Source organism: Nycticebus coucang, chromosome 3, assembly GCF_027406575.1.
Source record: "Nycticebus coucang isolate mNycCou1 chromosome 3, mNycCou1.pri, whole genome shotgun sequence".
Lineage (NCBI taxonomy): Eukaryota > Metazoa > Chordata > Mammalia > Primates > Lorisidae > Nycticebus > Nycticebus coucang.
In genome coordinates this window covers 72,327,628-72,352,732 of record NC_069782.1, presented here as the reverse complement: position 1 = coordinate 72,352,732, position 25,105 = coordinate 72,327,628, and the positions used below count along the sequence as shown (strand labels likewise).

Below are 25,105 nucleotides of genomic sequence, written 5' to 3'. Positions count from 1 at the left end.
AGCTGGGACTACAGGCACCTGCCACAACACCTGGCTGTTGTTTTGGTTATTGTTGTCGTTGTTTAGCAGGCCTGGGCTGGGTTCAAACCCACCGGTCCTGGGGTATGTGGCTGGCACCCTAACCACTGAGATATGGGCGCCCCACAGAATGGGAATACTTTAAAGGTGACTGTCATGAGATTCAGCAGTGAGATATGTAACACTTTTCCTAGGATGACTTCGCAAACTTAATTGTCCTACCTCATATACTGTATATAGAAACTCCTGAGAGTTTCTGTGTGGTCAGCACAACTCTGTGACAATGGGAAATTGTCTTCACCAGTCTGAGACTCAATGCCCTCCCCTGCTAAATGTGGACAGTGACATTCCTCATAGCAGGCTCTTGGGGAGATTAAACAGATAACACGTGGAAAGTACTTAGCTCACTGCCTGCTTCATCACAAGCACTCAATAACCATTAGGAAAGCAAAATGCTACCTTGCAGATGTAAGTTTTCATGGTTTGCTTTCCTGCTTTTCCTTATATGGGATCTTAGTTGATTTGAGGTACATCTTGTGGAGGTAAATTGAGGCCATTGGTGTCAGCCGGAAAAGACCAAAAGCATCTAAGTCACATCTTTGACTTCCAAACCAGGCCCTCATCAGACCAACTTTCATTTTATGTTTTTAGAAACAGCATCTTGCTCTGTTGCCCAGGCTAGAGTACAATGACATCATCAAAGCTCACTGTAGCCTTAAACTGCTGGGCTGAAGGGATCCTCTTGCCTCAGCCTCCCAAATAGTTGGGACTACAGGCATGCAATACTTTATCTAGCTAATTTTTTTTTTTTTTTTGAGACAGAGCCTTAAGCTGTCACCCTGGGTAGACTGCCATGGCATCACAGCTCACAGCAACCTCCAGTTCTTGGGCTCAAGAGATTCTCCTGCCTCTGCCTCCCAAGTAGCTGGGACTACAGGCGCTCGCCACAACGTCCAGCTATTTTTTGGTTGCAGTTGTTGTTGTTTGGCAGGTCTGGGCTGGATTTGAACCTGCCAGCTCAGGTGTATGTAGCTGGCATCTTAGCCACTTGAGCCACGGACGCTGAGCCAATGTCTAGCTAATTTTTAAGTTTTTTTTTTTTTTTCAGTTTTTGGCCAGGGCTGGGTTTGAACCCCCCACTCTGGCATATGGGGCTAGCACCCTACTCCTTTGAGCCACAGGCACTGCCCAATTTTTAAGTTTTGTAGAGACAGGGGTCTCACTATGTTGCTCAGGCTATTCTCAAACTCCTGGCCACAAGCAATCATGCAACCGTGTCCTCTTAAAGTGCTGGGAAGTCAGTCCTCCACTAACAACAGAAGCCCCAAGCCAAGGGTGACCAATGAAACTTCCAGTCCCAGTTCTCCATCCGTTCCTGTGTCCATGCCCCTGTAGTTCTTCCCACCAGGTGGGGGATATTTCCCCACTTCTGATTTTGGGCTCAGCCAGGTGGTTTTCTTGGCCAAAGACATAAGGGCAGGAGAGATAGTGTATGAGTCCTGAATCTAGATCTTAGGAAGCCTTACATGATTCTGCTTGTCTTTAGGCACTTCAGGAGGAGAATGTGCCCTGGCTAACTGCTGGCTCGGGGGATTCGAGACAGGTAAAGCAGAACCTTCTGGCTACTCCAGCCTTTCATTTAGAAGCAGAGCTGTCTAGCCAAGGCCAGCCTAGATATAGGAACACCCTTACCCCCAGAAGACTCATGGACACATGAAAAACAGACATTTATTGTTGCGTGCCATTGAGACTTGGGACTGTTTGTTATGCAGCAGCAGCTAACATACTTACATACGTATTTTCCCCACTCCCCAGGCAGCTAGAGTATCAGTATAGGATATGGGCTGGACCAAAAGGATGTTTCCACTTGCACACAGAAGTACAAAGAAACAGATTCAGGCAGGGCCACCTGGTTTCCAAGGGCAGCTATGGCTGGATGCCCAGGGCAGATGGCAGTGCTAACAGAGACATCTGGATTCTGCAGAGGTGGCAGAAGTGTCCTCTGGCATGATTTCACCCCTGGCACCTGACACCCCTTTGCTTGCTATTGTTTCTTGTTTTTGTTTTTTGAGACACAGTCTCATGCTGTTGCCTTGGGTAGAGTGCCATAGAGTCATCATAGCTCACAGCAACCTCCAACTCCTGGGCTCAAGCAATCCTCTTGCCCCAGTTTTTCTATTTTTAGTAGAGATGGGGTCTCACTTTTGCTCAGGCTGGCCTCAAACTCCTGAGAGGTTGCTCAAGCAATCTACCCACCTTGGCTTCCCAGAGTGCTGGGATTACAGGTGTGAGCCACTGCACCAGCCTGATTGCTACTGTTTTTTGAGCCTGGCTTTCCAGCTTTCTTACCATTCCTGTGAGCTACTAGTTTTCCAGTACACACTTCAGCTATTTATTAATAAATCAGCCTGAACCGGTTTCTATTGTTTGTAAGTAAAATCCTGATTTACACAAAATGGAAGACACCAGTATCGGACACATATTATAACTTTAGAATTATTTGATTATAAGCATCAGAATATCTGACCTCTAGTGTCTTAAGAAGTGCAGATGTCTGGCTGGAAGCAGTGGCTATAATCCTAGCACGTAATCCACACCTGTAATCCTAGCACTCCAGGAGGCTGAGGTAGGTGGATTGCCTGAGCTCATAAGTTCGAGACCAGCCTGAGCCAGAGTAAGACCACGTCTCTAAAAAGAAATAGCCAGGCGTTGTGGTGGGTGCCTGTAGTCTTAGCTACTTGGGAGGCTGTGACAAGAGAATCACTTGAGCCCAAGAGTTTGAGGTTGCTGTGAGCTATGATGCCACAGCACTCTACCCAGGGTGACAAAGTGAGACCCTGTCTCAAAAAAAAAAAAAGAAGAAGAAGTGCAGATGTTATTTCTCTCTGGAGGTCAGAGGTGCTGGGATGCAACGGGTGGCCTTTTGGTTTCAGGCATCTGAGAGAAGGCATTTTTGTACCACTTTTAACTTGCTCCTCATGGCCACAAGATGGCTGCAGAAGCTCCTGGCATTGTGTTCTCTTAAGAAGCAGTAAGGGAGTGAAGGGGGCAACAAGGCCCTTCTCTTTTCCAAAAACGCCCGACCCCTTAAAGCTTAGTGGCCAGAGCTGGGCAATGTGCCCAGATTGAAAACAACCCCAGGAAAAGGCATTGCCAAGAATGGCTCAGCTAAATCTTAACCCCCGAGGCTGGGCACATTGTTGCTAGCACCAAATCATGGTTCTACTGGTGAGGAGGGAAGAATGGATGCTGGGCTGGTCACCAGCAGGGTTGGCCACAAGGACGACAGGAAGAAAGAACTAAATGGGCATCCTTCTGCACCCATAGTCCACACACACATAATAACTGTGGACACTGATATAAAACAGGCTTTGCACTCACCTTCCCACTCCAGAACCTCCCTATTGTGCAACAAACTTCGGGCAATGTCCCCTCCATGCCATGTACCATGCTAGGCAGTGCACTGCGGAGATCCATAGCCAGGTGCCTTTGGGAAAACCTGTGCACCAAGGCTCCACCATGCAAAGTGATTCTCCAGGGCCCGTGAGAACAAAGGAGCTAGAGCTGCTTTCTCAGAGATGGAGCCAGGGGCAGGTTTCCAAGCTGGCCAGGTCCAGGGCGGATTCCCACCTCACATGGCTCCCTGGAGGCCCTCTTGGCCCTCGCTTGTTGCAAGGCCCCAGAAGTCACACTTGGCCTCCCTCTCACGGGCTGCGTCTGACCGTCCTGAGAGACAGCATTTTCCCACAGCCTGAGCCCAGGTGCAAGGGAGGCTCCTGCAGACTGCATCCAGGCCTCTGCAAGGAAGCAGGGCGCCTGGAATCAGACAGGTTTTCCCCAGGCTTGGGGAGGTGCAGGACTCCAGACCCCTTCAGGACACCAGGCAGGGCAGGCCAGGCTGGTCCAAGGTTGAGTGCATGTGTGAGTACACATGTGCACATGGGTGAACTTGCATTTAATTGTCAGCATGTGAGCATGTTACAATGTGTGTGCCCAAGTGAGCACATGTGTGTAGGCATGCATGCAAGGGCACAGCCACGTGAATGTGTGTTGTAGCACACGTGTGCAGGTGTGTGTGTGAGCATGTATGAGTGTGCACAGGCATGTTCTGACTCTCTCTGAAGGACACAAACATTCACAAAGTGAAGATTCAAGCCAGTTTCTGCTAAATTAAAAACAGCTTTTTCGTGTTTAAAGTTTACAATACGAAAAATAATTTTCCTTTCTTGTGGGGGTGGGGTGGGGGGAGGCTGAGGGAGGGATAGGGGGCCCCAGGACATTCCAAAACTGGTCGAGAGGGTTATGCACAATCGATCTGGTTAGATACGGCAGCACCCCCGCCCAGGGCCGGCACCCCTGCCAGCTCGTTGGGGACAAGATGTTCTGAGGTGTGAGCTGATCTGGGGAACTTGGAGCTGGCAAAGGCTTTTCACTGCCCCCCTGAAGAGGCCATGGCTCCATTAGGGAAGGGTTCTCTTTGGAGGAGCTCAGGTCGGGGGTGGGGCTGGAATGTTATGGTAAGTGCCTGAGAGCTGCTGCTTTCCTTGGATGCCCCTGGCAGCATGGGCTTCTTCCAGGGTTCCCACCCAGTTCCTATTTTAGTGCTGCCCCCACCGCTCCCAGCCTTACCCTGGACCCTGGTGGCCATGGCATAGGAGTGCCAGGCCTGTGGGTGAGGCAACTTACACAGATCTGAGTGTGGAGGATGATCCCAGAGCCTTCCTTTTTGGAAGCCTGTCCAGAAGCACCAGGAGAAGTAAGCAGCCCGCTCTAGGCAGCCGGGTTTGAGGCAAGGCCAGCTATGAGAGTGGGGGTTGGGGGGTCTCTGCAGACCTCTCAGGCCCATATGGAGGGGCGATGACTTCATGTTTCCTTTAGGACTTGCCCTGTACCTCCCCCAGGGAGACAGGATCTCTGTGGGCTGCCTGGTGGCCGGGGGCTGGGCAACCTGGAAAGAATATCCCACATCAGGCTGCCGGACCTGGGCTGGGGTTTGCCCCCTGTCTCCCAGGTGCCCAGATAGAAATAACTGTGTTTCCTGCTGCCCCTGCACTCCTGAGCCCAAGCTCAGCCCCTCACCAGCTCCTCTGCAAAGCTAGAAAAGGCCGAGGGGGCGGAGAGAGGAGCCCCTAGATACACAGAAGACACATGAGGAATCTGTGACCAATCAAGCCCAAACCACACGAGTTCAGCACTGGGCCCACTCCATCTTTTCGCCATAACATTTTTATTAAATAAAGGGAAATATTAGGAGATGACATCTGCTAAGATATGAGGTTAATTCTTTACACGGTGAGTGGGTCACAGAGACACGACATCAATCGTCCGTTAGCAGCAAGAGAGACACTTTAAGCTGCCCCGAGAGTACAAATCACATTTATAAGACAGCAGTGCCGGCTTTTTTTTTTTTTTTGAGACAGAGTCTAATGCTCTGTCATGCATCATAGCTCATAGAGTGCCATGGCATCATAGCTCATAGCAATCTCCAAGTCTTGGGCTCAAACGATCTTCTTGCCTCAGTTTTCTATTTTTAATAAAGACGGGGTCTTGCTTTTTGCTCAGGCTGGTCTTGAACCTGTGAGCTCATGCAATCCACCAGCCTCAGTCTCCCAGAGTGCTAGGACCACAGGCGTGAGTCACCGTGTCTGGCCCTGGCTTCTTTAAAAAAAAAAAGGCTGAGTGTGGTAGCTCACACCTGTAATCCCAGCACTCTGGAGGGCAAGGCGGGTGGATTGCCTAAACTCATGGGTTTGAGACCAGCCTGAGCCAGAGTGAGACCTCATCTCTAAAAATAGCCGGGTATTGCTGTGGGCGCCTACAGCCCCAGCTACTTGGGAGGTTGAGACAAGAGAATTGCTTAAGCCTAGGAGTTTGAGGTTGCTGTGAACTATGACGCCACGGCACTCTACCAAGGGTGACAAAATGAGACTGTTTCAAAAAAAAAAAAGTAAAGCAAAACAAAAAGAAAGGTTTAGAGGTTCAAGCATCAAAATGGATGTGGCTGGAGATGTCATGAAGCCCTTAAAGGGAAAGGCCTCACCACAGACCTGACTTCCCCTAGGGGTGGGCCCAGGCTCAGTAACATTACCTAAAAACAGGGTAGGTTGGTGGGGGCCCGGGGGACACAGAAGGGTAGAAAAAAGGGAAGGAAATAAAAATCATCCAACAGACCTGCAAGATGCACATGCATTGCAAGATTCTGAACCATGGGACGAGGACAGCACAGCCACCAGAGGCAAACATAGGCAGGGGCTGTCTTGGCCTATCCTCCTCAGTAAGGCCCCATGTGACATTGAGTGCCAAGTGGAAGGCCCAAGACCCATAAGGACCATCTCTGGGAGTTATTTCCTCCTGAAAGAAAATGAGTGAATGCTTTGAAGGTGCTGGGGCCCTTCAGAAACAGAGACTCAGCCAGAGCCTCCTGCCCAGGCAGCTCAGGATGAGGGGTGCAGGTGTTGGGGGCATGTGTTGGGGAGGGAGGCATGTACTCTTGTTCTCTACCCACCCTGAGCCAGAGGCTTCAGAGCTTCCTCTTACTGCTCCTGGAGTTCCTTATGTTATGGAGGTTTGGGGTGAGTTTATTTTAAAAACACAAATAGGCAAGAGATTTAGCAGGGGGTGGTGAGTTGCATACCTTGGACTTTGGGTTTGATGTTAATGAGCTTGCATCTGAATGTCTGAAATGGTGGGACTGGTGGGGTTGGGGAGAGGAGAGAGGCAAAGCCACACAACCACTACCACAAAAGAGAGCAGAATTTCCACCCACCAGCCAGGACATCAAGGTAGTGAGAAAACTGCCCTGGAAGTGCTGCCACAACACGTCTGCCTCCTGGCTGGCACGCTCCCTCATCTGGACTCCCAGTCAGGATCTGCTTTGGGAATGAAGGAGGGAGGGACCCCAGACCAGGGAGGGGAGGTTATCAATGCAGCAGGCCCCTGGGGCCAGCCCAGGGGGAGCTGCTGGGGTTCTTGGCCAGATGTGGAGTTGCCAAGCCCCGCTCAGAGACAGCATGCAGCCAGGCCAAGGTTCCAGGGGTCACCTCCTGGTCCCAGCCCGGGGCAGCAGGACAGGGGCACAGGCAATGCCTGCAAAGGACTCTGGAAAGTGTAGGTCTCGTTCCCACTCGTCTGTCTCTGTGTTGTACACCTGCACAATGCCTGTCACATTGTTGAGGCGCCAGTTGTAGCCCCCAACGATGTAGATTTTCCTTTCCAGCAGGCAGCAGCCGGCCTCTGACTGGCCTGTCCGCATGGGGCTCACAGTAGTCCACTGGTCTGTCTCGGGCACATAGTACTCCACAGCCAGGACGTCAAAGCAGCGGTCCATATGGTCCATGCGGCCACCAAGGGCATAAATGCGGCCGCCAGCACCCACCATGGCATGCAGCACACGGGGCTCGCTCATGGGTGCCTTAAACTCCCACTGGTCGGACACAGGATCATAGCAGTGCAGGGCTTTCTTGTCTTCCACTGAGATGCCGTAGCCACCCGAGATGTAGAGGCGGCTCCCCAAAGCAGCCCCAGCATGGCCCCATGTGCGGCGCTTCAGCGAGCAGGCATAGCCCCACTCATTACGCCGGGGGCAGTACCTCTCCACAGAGGCCAGGCTGCCAGCCCGATTGCGGCCGCCCGTGGCATACACCATGCCACAGAGCACATTCAGCTGGAACTGGATGCGGCTCTCCTGCATGGCCTGCAGGCGTAGCCAGCGGTTCAGATGGGGGTCATAGCGGTAGCAGGCATCCACGGCACCCTCACCACTCCGATACTGCAACTGCTGGCCACCAGCCATGTACACAAAGTTGTCCAGCACGGCCACACACGTGTGGCTGCAGCCCACCTCCAACTCTGTGAGCTCACGGAAGTGGCGGGCACCAGGCTCAGGCAGCTGGTACACTTTGCTGCTGACGGAGCGGTCACTGTCAGTGTAGGGTGTGCCACCAAAGGTGACAAGTGAGGGCACGTCCGAGCGAATAGTGGTGCGTGGTGACTGCATTTCATGCTGCCGGAAGGGCAGCACCTGGTAGTTGAAGGCCTCCAGCAGGTACTGACGGCACAACACATCTTCTACCATGATGTCCAGTGTCTGCACGCTGTCCACCAGCTCCGATGACTGCATGAGTGGGAAGCGGATGTGGCACAGCACATGGCTGGCTCGTGGCCGCCGGGCTGGGTCATGCTGCAGCCAGCGGACGGCAGCACGGAACAGGTCGATCTCAGTGCAGCTCTGCAGCCGATTGCTCTGCAGGAAGAAGACGAGGCGCTCCAGGGGCAGGCGCAGGAAATCCTCCTCCTCTGCAATCTGCAGAAAGTGCTGGAAGGTGAAAGCATCTACGGATTCCCGGAGTGAAGCCAGGCTGAAAGTGGTGGCCATCTGGCCGATGTTGAGGCAGGTCTCCACACTCATGGCTGCCTTGAGGAACTCCTCACACAGCTCCACCACAGGCAGCATCTGCAGGAACACAGCCGCACCCAGCACATCCTGCACACAGTCGAGGTCCAGGGTCACTTCAGCGCTGTAAGCGAAGTCAATGATGTGCCGCAGTCCACGGGCCGACACACCTTTCAATTCAATGACATCCTGGCTTGCCTCCCTCATGCCGCCCGTGAACATGGCCCTGAAGGTCAGAAACAACAGCATGTGGGCTCAGGGCAGCTAGGGGGCATTCTGGCCAGCCAGGAACAGCCTGACCTCAGGAACAGTGGCGCCAAGACACAGAACACAGTGTGCAGCTGGTAAGAAAAAAGCAGGCTGGATGCTTGTTAAAAACATGCAAAAAAGAAAAGAAAAAGTTTTACTTCACCCCAAGCTGTGTATCTTCCTTCCCTGCTTTACCCCTCTGCAAGGGCCCTGCCCCGGCTCCTTAATGACCAGATCATGGCTCTCATGTCAGAGCTGTAGGAGCTGCAGGCCTGGCTCAGCCATACCCAAAGTGTACCTCACTGCAGCCCGGCTGGCAGGACAGAGGGAGCCAGGTACAGCTATTTAGAAGACCACCTCCCCATGGCTCTGGGGACAGATCTGCAGCCCCATCTCAGGAGACAAGGCCGGGGCTGTGGAAGAGCCTCATACCACAGTTTACAGAGCTCAGCTCTATGACATCCTTACCTACACACTAGCCTGGGAGAGCAGCTCTGACTTCCCCAGCTTGGGTCTCTGCAACTGTCAGACAGGAAAGGGGAGGTGAAAGACACCATCCAGAAATGGAACACTTAACCAGAGTGCTGTGCTGGGGTCACTGCAATCTCGCCTAAGCAATCAAGGAAGCACCCCACCCCACTCCAAGCACAGCCCAGAGGAGCTGGTGGCCACATCCTCAGCCAACCATGATTCTCCTGCTTTGGGAGGCAGGGCTAACATGAGAGCCAGAGAGGAGACACAAATCCATGGGCAGGAGGGCAATGGGGTGGCTTAAGGCCCTGGGTCACAGTGCCCTGTTGCTCTTAGGATGCACCCTACAGGCAGAGGGAAGAAAAGCCCGATGCCCATTCCTGGGTAATGGGAAGTTCCTTTCTCAGGGAGGGTTGGTATCTCACAATAACTCTTACTTCCATCTGCACCTTCTCTGATGAGGGAGAACTTCCTTCATCCTTCTGCCCAACAGAAGTCCTTGGGAGCCAGCCAGCCATAAGGGTGTCATCACAGGGCACCAACTGATATCCACCTGGCAAGCCACTCAATGGTGTCTTAGATCCATCCAGGAGCAGTACTCTGCCAGCTCCTCAGACTCTGCCTTCTTGTCCCCATAAGTCCCCACTGGCCCTCGAGCATTATGTGATGAAGGCAGAGGCAGTTAGGGCGACAGGAGGGAGTTTTGCCTTTTAAGGCCTTGCCAGCCACAGTGCCAGCACAGGAGAGCCTTTAAAGGGCATTGCTGGCTGGGCTGGCCCACCCGTCCCCCAATCCAGAATAAAAATAGAAGCAGCGCCCCAGTTGGCCTGGCTGTTTCAGCTCCCCACAACAGCCTTGCTGAGCCCACAGGGCGGGTGGCTGGGGCACATGCCAGGCTAGGCATCCCCGCCTCAGGGAACCTGTAGCCTAAAGCATATATCTGGGCTGGGACATGCCTAGGAATCACCCCAGGGTGGCCTGCTGTGACCTGGCAGGAAGGAGGCTCAGCCACTGGTCACTGAGGGATGAAAGAGGCAGCGTGGCCCTGAGATAGCCCCTAGCTGGTAAAGAGAACAGCCTCCTCCGTAAACTCCACAGAGACCCCTCTTCTGGCCTAGCTATGACATAGGGACAGCAGACACACCTGCATGCCTACCCAGGCCTCATCTGTCACTCAGGAGAAGCACCCACAGCTCAGGACAACAGGAAGAAACCTCATCCAAGCCTCGGATAGAGCCTAGCACATGGGGGCTGACAGACACAGGAGTCACTGTAGATCTTGGTGGCCCTCTGGTTCCTCTGCTGTTCTGCTTTAGGTGCCCTGAGGGTGGACATCCTGACAGCAAGGACTTGTGCCCATTTCCTCCCTGCTGGGTCCTAAGGCCTAGAATGGCTCCTGCCAAGCAGTAGGTGCCACATAAGGAAGCAGAATAAAAGCTCAGCTGAGCCCGGCCACCCCCAGGGCAGCTGCTCAGGGAATGCCCATGAGCCAACACTGCCTCCTCAAGTGTATTCTGCCCAGAAAAAGTAAGATGCAAATCTGGGAAAACTTCCAGGTTTATTGGACACTGCGCTTCTCTCAGAAGAAAGGCCACCACTTGCCACTTTCCCTCAAAGCTGTCCCTGGCTGACATAGTCAGGAGCCCCGATTAGAATGTGGGTGCTCTCCACCCTGTCCTCCTCCTCAAGCCCCTCCAAGCTGCACTCACCTGAAGTAATCACTGCAGGCAGCCAGGACCACCTTGTGCGCATGGAAGGCCTCTCTGTTGATGGTGAGCACCACATCAAGCAGCTGGCCCTGGGAGCGGAGGGTTGCCAGGCCCTGTAGGAGGCTAGTGCTGTGGCCAGGTGCTGAGAAGGTGCACTTAAGGGCCCCATTCTTATCGGCCGTGCTGCGGAGAGAGCAGAGGTGGACACACAGGCCATAGGCCTTCAGGTTCCAAAACACAAGATAGTATGAAGAACCTCAAAAGCACAAAAGGCCATTTGGTGTATGATTCAACAGATATGAAGTGTGCCGGAAAGGACAGACACATCTACAGAGACAGAAAGCAGATGGGGGATTGCCAGGGGCTGGGGTAAGGGGAGTAGAACTGAGGCTAATGGGGACAGGGTTTCCTTTTGGGGTGATGAAAGTGTTCTGAAACTAGACAGTACACTCATAGTGTTGCACGCTATGAATGTATTGAATGCTACTAAATTGTAGATGTTATAATGGTTAGTCCTATGTGCTGTGAATTTCACTTCAGTAAGAAAGCAAAACATTGGATATGGAGCTTTCTCAGGTCCTCTGATGGACTCAGCAGCCATGGACCCCCAGCACCCTCAGAGCATATAAGCCCTCTGCAGTCCAGCCCCATCAACCCCAGTCACCTATCACCCCTCCCCTCCAGCCCTGTTGACCCCAACACTGTTTCATTTTGGAAAACTTTTGTTCAACAGATCAATGACTAAGTAGCTTAGGAGGCCTAAATTCAGGCCTAAATACATCACGTCATTCTCAGACCACAACAGGAAGGGGACTCTGTTGCCAACTCCAGGGTCAGGCCCCTGTGTGATCATGAACCCCTTCTCTCCCAAGCACTCTTGCTTGTCCCTGTGATCTCTGGCCCTGTTGAACTTGCTCTCACTTTCCAGGAATTAATGCCTACCCACAAGTGAGGGCCAGGATTGTGACCACTAGTCTTTTCAAGAAAACAGGAGCAGAAGGGAAGGCTTCAAGACTGCACTGCCTGTCAGCCCCAAAACCATATTGGGTGTTAAATTGTTGACGTCAATACAAGGCACACAACTGGCACTTGCTCAACACAGCCACTGCCACCGGAGGTCCCTTGACCAAAGATAGGCCCTTCCAGAGATACTTGGGAAAGGGCAGGTGACCAACCAGGGGGCAGAGGGGCTATAGGGTAAGCTGCTGACTATAGCCAGGTGAGGTGCTGCAAGGCAAGACAAGTTGCCCAACCTTAGTTGGTGCAACATGTCCTGGAAGGCTGGGAACATGGTGTAGACAGGACATGGCATGGAGGACCCTGTATGAAGGAACCTGAAGTCAGGGAATCCAGCATGAGTGCTTGTGCTTGGTGGAAGTGCTTTGAGTCCCTAGGGAAATAAGACACGTGTGATTTGGACCCCAACACTGATGTTGTCTAGGGCTGGGCACCTGCTCCTATGAAGCCAAACACACCTTCCTGCAGTCCCTCATGGGCCCCATGGTGTCCAGAACTTCTCTGGCCACTTCCTCTACCACCTAGCCTTGGCCTTGGCTCCTGCCATTCCCCCACATGGGCATTCTCCTGCTACTTGCCTTAGCTCCATGACCACATTCAGCTGAAGGTGCACATACACCATCTTCCTTAGTGGGATCCCCTAAAGAATTATTCAATCCCAATAGCAGAATGGACATTAGCAGAATGGCTCATAGCAGAATGTCTGGAGACCCAAAGGCTATAAAAAGCAGCTCCACATAACCAGGAAACCTGTCCCAACTGCACCCCGGCCCTCACTTCCCCTCTGCCCTACAAACTGGGCCCCCAAAGGCAGGATTCCATCTCAGAGACTCCCTGGGCTGGAGTCAAGGATGTGGGTTGAGTCAGCCAAAGAGCCATAACTTGGATCTCCTCCCAACCCAGGGTCCTTGCCTCACCCATGAGTGTGTCCATTCATTCTTCATTTATTCTTTCAGCCTGCACTTCACCCAGGGGGCCAGGCCTAACCCATGATACTCACAGGCACTAGCAGTCTAATGAAGGGGAATAGGAAGACATACCAAATCAACAGAGACAGAAGGAAATAACCACTAAGTGCTCTGAGAGCCTGAGGGGATGATGAGATGCTTAAATGGACACTGGGAGGAAGAGGAAGAGTAATTAAGTGAAGATGGAATGCCTATGTACACCTTGGACAGAGCAGGGAACCCAGGATTCCCAAGTACCCTTACCACAAGCCCTTTTGATGTGCACACCCAGACCCACAGGGAGCCAGCATCTTAGTAAAAGCATTGGGCACATAAGAAACTCAAAAGGGACCCCAAAGACCCATGTAACAAAGACAGGCTGGGTAACAGGGCAGAAGTTGCAGAGCTCACGAGGGGCACAGAGCAGGGTTCTAACTGCTGCCCACCGTTGGCTATCTGTGGGACTTGGGCCCATCCCCTGATTCTCTGGTCTCAGTTTCCTTGGCTGTCAAATGGGACACAGATATCACTGGGTTGCCATGGGGCTCCCCAGTCCCCACTCACTCCTAGGAAATAGGGGGGCCACAGACCACCTACTTCCCAGGTTACCTTTGGGCTGGGGAGGTAGTGAAGCATGGCAGGGTTCTTCATCCTGACATGACCCCTATAAGCCACCTACATGCTGTCTCCATCCATTGAACTGAACCAGGCCATTATATTTGGGAACTTGGAAGCTCAGAACCACCCCCAGAGCACCAGTATGTGGCAGTGCTGAGTGAGCTCTGTTGGCCTCTTTATGAACATGTAGCCTCACAGATTCATGCATGGGCCCTGCCAGACTTTGCTATTTTGCTTTCAGCTGGTCTGGTTTATCCTTAGACATTTGAGGAGATTTGAGAGGTGAGGTGGGAAGACTTCCTGCACTTCCTCTGGTCCTGGGGAGCAGGTGTGTACATGAACTTTTTTTTTTTTTGCAGTTTTTGGCTGGGGCTGGGTTTAAACCCACAACCTCTGGCATATGGGGCTGGCACCCTACTCCTTTGAGCCACAGGCGCCACCCCACATGCACATTTCTTTTTTTTTTTTTGTAGAGACAGAGTTTCAGTTTATTGCCCTTGGTGGAGTGCCGTGGCGTCACACAGCTCACAGCAACCTCCAACTCCTGGGCTTAGGTGATTCTCCTGCCTCAGCCTCCCAAGTACCTGGGACTACAGGCGCCCGCCACAACGCCCGGCTATTTTTTTGTTGCAGTTTGGCCGGGGCTGGGTTTGAACCTGCCACCCTCGGTACATGGGGCCAGCGCCCTGCTCACTGAGCCACAGGCACCGCCCCACATGCACATTTTTATCAGAAGAAAGATTTCATGCCAAGGGCAGCTTCATGATGGAGCTGCTGAGTCCTTGGACACATATTTACCATCTTCCTCCATATATAAAAATAGCAAGAAAACAATACAAAACCAGCAATCAAAGTAAGAGGCACAAGAAAGGAAGCACAGCTGGCTGGAAAAGACCTAAGAGTCATTCTCAATCACAGTAAAGGAACTGTGCTCACAGTGGTAGCATGAAGAGGGATAACCCCAGGGAAGGCAATTGGAAAGACCTAGCTATTAATACTTTTTTTTTTTTTTTGAGACGGAGTCTCACTATGTCGCCCTCACTAGAGTGCTGTGGCATCACAGCTCACAGCAACCTCAAACTCTTGGGCTTAAGTGATTCTTTTGCCTCCGCCTCCCAAGTAGCTGGGACTACAGGTACCCACCACGATGCCCGGCTGTTTTTTGGTTGCAGTTGTCATTGTTGTTTAGCAGGCCCAGGCCCCTCTAACCCACCAGCTTTGGTGTATGTGGCCAGCGCCCTACTCACTGAGCTACGGGCGCTAAGCCTATTAATACATTCTAAAATCTTATGTCCTTGACCTAGCAACTCTACTTCTGAAACTTTACCAAATACTATCTCTAGTAGCCAGAGATGAGAAACAAGCTAAATGCCCTTCACAGAGATACACAGAATTACAGCACCTTCTGACAAATGGCTGCCCTACGGTTAAGTGAGGAAGTTGATGCCAATATAACCTGGGAATCACATTCATAGCCAGAGGAAAAGGAAGTGTGGAGAGTGTACACAGTGGGCACAAAGTGTCATACACAATTATCTGCATGTGTTGCAGAGACCACATCTGGAGGGCTGAGAAGCTGGGCAGAGCACTGCCTCAGGGAAGGAGAGAGGATTGGATGCTTATGTTTCCCTGCCTCCCTGCTATTATTACTACTGAAGAATGGGAAACCAGGGAGGTGGCCAGCAGCACTCCTGGGCATGGGATCTTGGGGTCCCCAGTGAATGGACAGGCTGCCCAGGACCTGGAAGGCAGGTGGCCCAGCTGGCCAGCAGGACCTCTCATTGGGGGCTAGTGGCCTGGGACAAGCTGGCTATAATTATTTGTGAACTCAGTGGTCACTCAACCACCTAGGCCTCAGCTGCAAAGTAGAGGCAAATGACAGTCGCAGGGCCTAGAGCTATGTGAGGATGAGATGCACAGTCCTTAGGCTAGTGGCCTCATACAAAAATGTTTGCTGTGACTGTTGCCACTGGCATGTGACAATTGCACACTCTAAGAATTCAGATGCTTTTGTATATCTGAGTTAGGACACCCCCAGCCCAGAAGGCAGGGGCAGACCCATCTGCTGCTGGTTACAGGGTGTACAGCCCAAGGTACAACAAAGATCCTTATACCTTTGGCAGAGTCCCTTGCATCCCATGTGGCTGTTTTTTTCCTCTCATCCAATACCCCAGCCATTACCTACCTAACATACCAGGCTATGCTGCTGCCCCCATAAAGACAAACCAACTCTCCTTGGCCCCTCCTAGGGAGCCCAGGGAGAGAGGAGGTCAGCAGAGGCTGGAGTCCTCTACTCCTGGACAGAGAAGCGAGGCACTGTCTGGGCGGAGGTGGGCAGGAGGAGGTGGGGCTGGGGCTGATGACTAAGGTTCTTTCTAGCTGGCTATCCGGAGGAGGGGAAGGACCCATTACTCAGGCCAGCCCCAGACAGGGGGCGGCTGGCGTGGCGGGGCCCTAGGCCCCCAGGAAGGCGGTGGTGGCCCTGAGCCCGTCAGAGTCTCCAGACGGCCACTCAAGTCACGCATGTGAGTCATTGGAGCCAATGCGTCAGCAGCCCTGGTCAAGACTGTCTTGGGAGGCCGCTCACTACTCAGCCCAGCTGCATCTTCAGCCTGGATCTGGCCTCTGAGTGTCCGCATTCCCCCCACCGCAGCCCTGGCCTGGGCTCAGGGCTGTTCTGACACTCCCTGACCACTGTGTTCCCACAGCACTGTCATTGGTCAGCCCAGCTGGGCCCAGGCCTATACTGGACATGGGGGCACATCCAGGCCTTTCCTGGGGACACCACTGCTGCCTCCCTGACTTTTTTCCTGCATAGGGGCACAGGCTAGGCCAACATCTAGTGGGCTCCCATGTGGCCCATCTGTTATAGGATTCCTGGAATATCCTGGGTTGCATCTGGTGTTACCTGCTTATTATTCATGTCCCCTGCATGGGCTCTTTCCATCCCTCCACCAGTTCTTCATGGGGCCCTTGTCTAAGACTCTGCTCTGGAGGGACCCAGCCCAAGGCAGATGGTCTGGAGGGGGAACCATAGGAAATTCAGAATCGCATGGACTATGGCAGGGGTCCTGGTGATTGGAGCTGCATGGAGTGATCAGGAAGAGGGGAAGGTGGCAGCTGCTCAGGAGCTACAGAGGGGGTTAACACAACTAATTCTGACTCTTGCCCCACTGCTGGTCCCAATCCTATGGTAGGACTTCAACATGACAGTAGAGATCCGAAGCTCTATAACAGTTCTTCTCATTGGAATGTCAAAAAAAAAAAAAAAAAAACAGAAAAAAGCCAAGAACAAGAAAGAATTTCTTTTTTTTTTTTTTTGTAGAGACAGAGTCTCACTTTATGGCCCTTGGCAGAGTGCCATGGTATCACACAGCTCACAGCAACCTCCAACTCCTGGGCTTAAGCGATTCTCTTGCCTCAGCCTCCCGAGTAGCTGGGACTACAGGTGCCCGCCACAACGCCCAGCTATATTTTGGTTGCAGTTCAGCCGGGGCCGGGTTTGAACCCGCCACCCTTGGTATATGGGGCTGGCGCCTTACCGACTGAGCCACAGGCGCCGCCCAACAAGAAAGAATTTCATGGAAACATTTCTTAGGGGTTTTGTAAAATCCTTTCCCACCCCCACATGGAGCCCAAAGCTCAGGCCAGACATAGTCTGCCAACACTGCCCCTCTCACAGACTGTTCTGAAGTGCACAGTCCCTCATTTCCCCTCAAAGCAAAGAGCACTTCCACTTTCAAAGCCAATTTAGGTTTTATTGTCCATGTGGCTCAAAGAAGCACAGCAGCGCAGCACAGCTGGTTGGCTCCCACCCTGACCTGATGTGATGCTGCCCCAGGGTCCCATAGTGACGGGTAGAGAAGACATTGTACTTCAGGGGACAATGGAGGATGTTAGTAAGCACCCAGTGGGAGGGCAAAAAATCCCCCAACAGACAGACAAACATGGGAGGGGGAGACAGAGACCCAGAGAAAGGGGAAGAGATCCAGAAAGGCCAGATGAGGAGCTTCTGCGCCTGCCAGCCTCTGGTTCCAGCCAGCACCAGGCTGGTGAGTGGAACACCACCAAGACCATCCTCAGAGAGCCTTGCCAGAGACCCAGCAAGAAAGGGAAACGGGGGTGGGGGTTGGGGGGCGGTGCCTGTGGCTCAGTTAGTAGGGCACTGGCCCCATATACAGAGGGTGGTGGGTTCAAACCCAGCCCCAGCCAAACTGCAACAAAAATAGCTGGGCATTGTGGCAGGCACCTATAGTCCCAGCTACTCAGGGGCTAAGGCAAGAGAACTGTCTAAGCCTAAGAGCTGGAGGTTACTGTGAGCTGTGACGCCATAGCACTCTACAAGGGCAACAAAGTGAGACTATGTCTCTAAAAAAAAACAGAAAGAAAGAAAGGGAAACAGGCAGAGACCATAGCTCAGTCGGTAGGGCGCCGGCCACATGCACCAAAGGTGGAGGGTTCGAACCCAGCGTGGGCCAGCTAAAACAATGATGACAATTGCAACCAAAAAATAGCCAGGCGTTGTGGTGGGTGCCTGTAATCCCAGCTACTTGGGAGGCTGAGGCAAGAGAATTGCTAAGCCCAAGAGTTTGAGGTTGCTGTGAGCTGAGATCCCACAGCACTCTACCCAGGGCAACAACTTGAGACTCTGTCTCAAAAAAAAAAAAAAAGGGAAACAGAGCCTCAGGGAGAGAGGGACAGAAACCCAAAGAGAGGGGGACAGACTCGGGGATAGGGAGACAGAGACCCAGAGAGAAGGGACAGAGACCCAAACACAAGGAGACAGAGACCCTGGAAGAGGGAGAGAGAGACCCAGGGAGATTCAGAGAACCTGGGAAAGGAGGACAGAAACCCAGGGATAGGGGGACAGAGACCAAGGGAGAGACAGACAGAAACCCAGACGGAGGGAAAGAAACCCAAAGAGAGGAAGACAGAGATAGAGCCACAGAACGGTGGGGGCTGAGATCCAAAGCTGTGTGGGCCCTGGAAACCCATTGCCCACCCATTTTCCAGCCACACTGGCAACTTCTCTCATGACCCCACTCGCACATTCAACTTCACCAAGCAGTAGCCCATGGACAGAACATGTGCCAGGCACAGATCTTCACACAGCCTCCTGAGTCCCCCAGCAAGTAGCCCAGGAGTCAGCACACTAACTGCCTGCCTGAAACTGAGGGAAACTGAGGCCCAGAGGAACCCCCCCCATAGCCATAGGCAATCCTCGCTCTACCTTCAGCCTTCTGACTTTGCTGAGCCAGATCCCAGACATGTGCTAGGAGGGTAAATGGTGCAGAGACCTGGGGTCTCACACACCCCACAAAGGCCACCAGCCCTCCAGGCACTGTTGCTGTGGTGACCACAATATTTCACAGCTCTAGGTACTGTGCTCCCAGCCCACAGAATGGAGTCACTGGGTTCTGGCACCCCATGTTGGCCCTCAAACACTTTGGCTAGCCAGCAGCCCTCACGCTCACGTCAGCGAGCATTCTCCTGGGATAGCTTGGCGCCCCCGCAGCCTGGTTCCTTCCCCCAGATAGCAATGGGCCCCTTCCCAAGGTCATCCCTCCTGATGAGGGGCAGGCTTCTTAGGAGGAGGCTTCCCAAGAAGCCTGCAGTTCTCTCAGCCCCTGGGATCCCATGGGAGCAGAGGAGGGATCAGGGCTTCTGGAGGGACAAGCGTGGAGCCCAGGAGTGGGTGAAGGTCCCCATAGTAGAATGTCCCAGCAACCCAGGACACCAAACCACTGACAGAGACCCAGAGGAGGAAGACAGAGACCTGGGGGTCAGGGACAGAGATCCTGAGACAGAGGGACAAACACCCAGAGAGATCCAGAGATCGAGGGGGACAGAGACCCAGAGGTAAGGAGGGGGACAGAGACCCAGCAAGAGGGGCAAAGATACCTAAGTAGAGGGGGAGAAAGGTCCAGGAAAAGTCAGAGAACCAGGGAAGGAGGGACAGAGACCAGAGAGAGGGACGGAGATGCCAGAGATAGAGGGATAGAAACCCAGAAGGGAGAGGGACAGAGACCCAGTGGGGAAGGGAGGGCAGAGATCTAAAGACAGAGAGAGCTGGGTATAGCGGCTCACACCTATAATCCCAGTACTCTGGGAGGCCAAGGCAGATGGATTGCTTGAGTTCAGGAGTTCGAGACCAGCCTGAGCAAGAGCGAGACCCTGTTTCTAAAAATGGCCGGACACTGTGGCAGTTGCCTATAGTTCCAGCTCCTCAGGAGGCTGGGGCTAATTGCTTGAGCCTGAGAGTTTGAGGTTGCTGTCCTGAGGGCAACAAAGTAAGACTCTGTCTCAAAAATAAATAAATAATAAAGACAGACAGAGTAGGGTGGGAGGGCAAAAAAAAAAAAAAAAGACAGAGACAGACATAGGACAGGGGAGACAAGAGACCTAGAGAAAGGGGAAAGAGACCCAAAAAAGAGAGAGGGACAGAGATGAGGGGGTGAGGGATCAGAGACATGGGGGGCTACCAGGGATAAGGGGGAGAGAAGAAAACCCAGCTAGGGACCTGGAGTCATGTCCTCAAGCCTGGGGGCTCTCTCCTGGGACATGATCATTAAAGCTGTTTATTTCTCCCTCCTGGTCATTGTGCTGGTCATTTTCCTACATCTTCATGAATAATTTAAAACAGGACCCCTTGGCTGGGCGTGGTACCTGTAATCCGAGAGGGACCAAGGTGGGTGGATTGTCTGAGCTCACAGGTTCAAGACCAGACTGAGGAAGAGCGAGACCCCATCTCTAACAGTAGCTGGACATTGGTGGCACCTGTAGCTCAAGCACCTAAGGCGCCAGCCACATACATTAGAGCTGGCGGGTTCGAATCCAGCCTGGGCCTGCCAAACAATGACAACTACAACCAAAAAATAGCGGGCATTGTGGCAGGCGCCTATAGTCCCAGCTACTCGGGAGGCTGAGGCAAGAGAATCGCTTAAGCCCAGGAGTTGGAAGTTGCTGTGAGCTGTGACGCCACGGCACTCTACCCAGGGTGATAGCTTGAGGCTCTGTTTTTTTTTTTTTTTTTTTGTAGAGACAGAGTCTCACTGTCCCACCCTCGGGTAGAGTGCTGTGGCGTCATATGACTCACAGCAACCTCTAACTCTTGGGCTTCCGCGATTCTCTTGCCTCAGCCTCCGGAGCAGCTGGGACTACAGGCGCCCGCCAGAACACCCGGCTATTTTTTTGTTGCAGTTTGGCCGGGGCTGGATTTGAACCCGCCACCCTTGGCATATGGGGCCGGCGCCCTACTCACTGAGCCACAGGCACCGCCTGCTTGAGGCTCTGTTTAAAAAAAAAAGCTGGACATTGTGGCGGGTGCCTATAGTCCCAGCTACTTGGGAGGTTGAGGCAAGAGAATCACTTGAGCCCAACAATTTGAGGTTGCTGTGAGCTATGACACCATGGCATTCTACCAAAGATGACAAAGTGAGACTCTGTCTCAAAAAAAAAAAAAAAAAGAAAAAGAAAAGAAAGGGGTGGTGCCTGTGGCTCAAAGGGGTAGGGCACCGGCCTCATATGCTGGAGGTGGCGGGTTCAAACCCAGCACCAGCCAAAAAAAAAGAAAAAGAAAAAACAGGACCCTCAGTGCAAAGGCCCACGGGAAGGTAACCATACAGTCTGCCTGTGCCCTGAGCTGGCACCTCCAGACAGCCCCCAAGTGAATGCCAGGGAGGCTGAGGCTTGGGGAGGTCAATGTAATGCCTGAGTCACACCAGGCATTTAGTGAGGGCCTGAGTCACACTGGTATTTGGCGGCTTGAGTCACATTGGACATGCATGAGGAGGCAGGTAGGTAGGTCCTATAATCTGTGTTCACCTCAAAAGAATCATTGCTAATGCCCCCAAGGACCCAGTGAATGAAAGACATTCCCAGGGCGGTGCCTGTGGCTCAGTGAGTAGGGCGCGGGCCCCATATGCCGAGGGTGGCAGGTTCGAACCCAGCCCCGGCCAAACTGCAACCAAAAAATAGCTGGGCATTGTGGTGGGTGCCTGTAGTTCCAGCTGCTCCGGAGGCTGAAGCAGGAGAATCGCATAAGCCCAAGAGTTGGAGGTTGCTGTGAGCTGTGTGACGTCATGGCACTCTACCAGAGGGCGGTACAGTGAGACTCTGTCTCAAAAAAAAAAAAAAGAAAGACATTCCCAGGGGGTTCAGGATTCGAGATGGAAACAGATGCTAAGGCTGTCTGCCCTGAAGGTCAGCTGTCCCCACCCCTCCCACAAGGTCAGGGTGAGTCCCTGGGCCTCCCCTACCCTGAGTCCTGGTGGTGCGCAGGCTGTTATCCCAGAAGTGTGGTAAGGAGGTGCTCCAGAGGAGGAAGGCGGCAGGAGGTCACTATGTGGATAGTGCCCTGAGGCTGGGCCATGATTTCTTTCCCTACCCAAGTCTCTGACCAATGCCCCTAGGAGTCCAAGACACGTGGGGCTCTGGCTGCTGCCAATGGCCAGGAGGACCCTTGGCAGTACCCCCAACCCAGGTTTGCCCACCTCTGGCCCCTTCTCAAGGCCCACGAGAAGAAAGTTCTTGCCATCCATTAAAAGGCCCCTGAAGGCAAGGAATGCTCAGACCCCACCTCCCTAGCCAACAGCAAATTCTCTGCCTCCATGGCACCCCTCCCACCCTAGATCATGGCCAGACCACAGCATCAGGGCATCGCCCTTCAGAACAGCCCCCGCCAACCAAGTAAGCACCCAGTCTGTGCAACCCTGGCTCCTGGCTTACCTCTTGGTGGACAGTCTTGGAAGGGAGCACCACTATCATCCCCAGTTTACAAATGGGAAAGTTGAGGTACAGAGAGTTTTAGGGACTGGCCCAAGGCCACACAGTAAACAAGAGGCAGAGGTACACCAGGCTTAACCAGCAGAACCCTTCTGTACCAGCACTTGGGTGACAATCTGCCTTCCCCGAGACCAGGTGGGTGGGTCCCAGGACCATCACTTCAATGTGGTGGGAAGACGGAGGCCTGGGGACGGAGACACTTGCCAAGACTCTGCTGGAGCTATTAGGCTAGATGCGGAGCTTAGCAGCAGGAAGAACAAGACATCCACACTTCAGGACCAGTATAGGGCAGGGTGTGGATTAGCTCCACTAATCTTTCAGCCACCCTGTGAGGGAGGGAACCCCACTCTACAGACAAGGAGGTGGTGCTGCCAAGTCACACTGAAAGAGTCTTGGGTCCTCATCCCCCATTGGCCGCTGGCCTCCCTGATCCCAGCAGGGCTGGACTTGATTTTCCCATTCGTGTCTCTGTCTGGCACATCATCCTTGTCTCTAGTCATTCTCTCCACAGCTGAAAGCAAAGCCCCACCAAGGCTGGGTGGGGAGGGTGCTTGCCTCTTGCCACACCCTGGTGCCCAGTACCACGCTCAGTACATGACTGAAGCTTGGTCATCTTATCAGCTGGATGGGTGGTCAGGTGGGGAGTAAATGGGTGAGGGAATGGAGGGTAAGTGGATATGCCAGTGGGTAACTCTTTGCTTGCTGCCCAGTCCCCTCAACATGGTCTCCTGGTCTGAGTCCTAGTGCTGGGCACACGATCCTTCAACTGGATCACCAGGAAGCCCTTAGTAGGACTTTGCCAGACAATTGACCTCCACACCTTTGCACACACTGCTCCCCATGTTGAATGGCCAATTCCTCCAGCCCCTGGACCACACTTCCAAGTCCACCAGCTCTTCTATGTCTGGAATCTCAGCCACCTCCTCCTCTGAGCTTTCTCTGCCATGGCCTTCCTTGTGTTCATGGCCCAGCCAGGTTCTCCATCCAGGGGCCTACAAGTGGACAAGTCTCATTCTCCTGTTGAGGAGAAAACTGCTTCTGGCAATACCCCATACCCCCGCTTGGTCCCACTGCACTGAGCTGGGAGAGGGACCACCTGAATGAACAAAACCCCTTGCAAGATCAGGTAAGTAGTTGCATGACCTATAGAGTGCAATGAAATTTGCATTGCACACTGTGGTCTGGCCATGATCTAGGGTGGGAGGGATGCCATGGAGGCAACTTTCTTGATGTGGCCCCAGAGCACCACTTGGAAACCCAGTGAAATTCTAGCATCTCAGGGCAAAAATACACTTTGAGGCAGCTCATCCCACTGCCTCCCTAGGCAAGGCAGGCACTGAGGCATCAGAAGAGATGGGGCTGCCACATGGCATGAGCTCATCCCCAGGGCTGGATGCAGGTGCCACATGGCTTAGCCCAGGGCCTTGTGATGGCAATGCAAATTTCATCATCAGAAAGGGCCTGTCATAAATGTGTCTGTTTTAGGAATTCTTCCCTGACAAGGGTGTGGCCCATATGATCCAATCAGAGCCTTTCCTGGAACTTTTGCTAGCGCCACCAGGATAGAGACTCACTTTCCCCATGGAGTTGCTAGCCCAGGGGGATGCAGGGTGGGGTCACCTTTCCATCAGGCAGCACTCAGCCAAGAGGGAAGGTAGAGATGGGAGTTGCAGATTCCAGAGAATTGTTTCAGCCTTGAGCCCTAATGAACCTAAAATTGCCTCCCTGGACTTTTTTAAAAATGTGAACTTTGAAAACCAGGCACAGTGATTCATGCCTGTAATCCTAGCACTCTGGAAGAAGGCCGAGGAGGGTGGATTACCTGAGCTCAGGAGCTCGAGACCAGCCTAAACCAGAGCAAGACTTCATCTCTAAAAATAGCCAGGCGTTGTGGCAGGCTCCTGTTGTCCGAGCTACCCAGGAGGCTGAGGCAAGTGAATCTCTTGAGCTCAAGAGTTTGAGATTACTGTAAGCTATAATGCCACAGTACTCTACCAACGGCCATAAAGGGAGACTGTCTCAAAAAAAAAAAAAAAGTGAACTTTAAGTTGTTGTTGTTGTTGTTGTTGTTTTTTTGAGATAGAGTCTTACTTTGTGGCCCTTGGTAGAGTATGGCATCATAGCTCACATTGACTTCAACCTCTTGGGCTCAAGTGATCTTCTTGCCTCAACCTCCTAAGTAGCTGAACTTTTAAGTTTTTAACTGAAGGCACTGAGTTGCATTTCTGGCTCTGGTAACCAAAAGGGGCCTCGGATGTCAGAAGCCTCAGATCCGTCCACAGCATTCCAGACGAGCCTCTGGAAAAACTGCTGTGGAGTTAACGCTTCTCCAGCTGCTCCCTTTCCCTGCACTGCACACGAGCTTCCTACCAGGGCCAGGAGATGAGGAATATACACTGAGGGCAAGTGGGCAGTGGCCATCCCCAGCCAGGGCCCTGCCTGTCTGTGACAAGACAGTCAGCTCCACTCTGTCCACCAAGGATCCCCAGAAAGGTCAGCAAGCTGCCAGCGCCCTCAACCAACGTGAAAGTTCAACAACTCTAAATGCTAACAGGCTGGAGGCGTGACTTAGGTTGGAACGGCAGAAGGGCCAGATGCCATCAGCCTGCGTGAGGAAAGCACCACCCGTCATTTGTGCAAGTGACTCACGTGGAGCGTAAACATTCATGCACTCCCAACTGCCCTGCCTCACGCAACATAAAGCTGAGAGAACCTGAGCGGGGGAGCTATCAGAGCCCTCCTGGGACAGACCAGACGTCATCAAGAACACCCGGTTACGCCTTGAACTGCAGTCCTGGAAGTTTCCATGGAGAGGATGACTCGAGCTGATGTGTGTGAAGGGGCTGCCTTGGGGGTCCTCCATGGGGCTCCCTTACAGGCCTGTTGCCTCATGGCCACCT

The 25,105-nt window shown here is 52.9% G+C and overlaps 2 protein-coding genes across 2 annotated transcripts in view; both read right to left on the bottom strand.

Annotated features, from left to right (window-relative positions):
• Positions 1-5,561: 5,561 nt before the first annotated feature.
• KLHL26 (kelch like family member 26) lies at positions 5,562-8,659 on the bottom strand. The gene has a single exon (XM_053582336.1). The coding sequence runs from the start codon at positions 8,657-8,659 to the stop codon at positions 7,055-7,057; it is 1,605 nt and encodes a 534-aa protein (XP_053438311.1). The 3' UTR covers positions 5,562-7,054.
• Positions 8,660-8,666: 7 nt separating this feature from the next.
• The window catches only part of LOC128580492 (kelch-like protein 26), a 28,725-nt gene continuing 12,286 nt past the window's right edge, over positions 8,667-25,105 (bottom strand). The window contains exons 2-3 of the mRNA XM_053582385.1: positions 10,840-11,022; positions 8,667-8,777 (exon numbers count right to left, since the gene is read on the bottom strand). Coding sequence (XP_053438360.1) covers positions 8,675-8,777; positions 10,840-11,022 — 286 coding nt within the window. The 3' untranslated portion in view covers positions 8,667-8,674. The remainder of the gene's footprint in view (positions 8,778-10,839; positions 11,023-25,105) is intronic.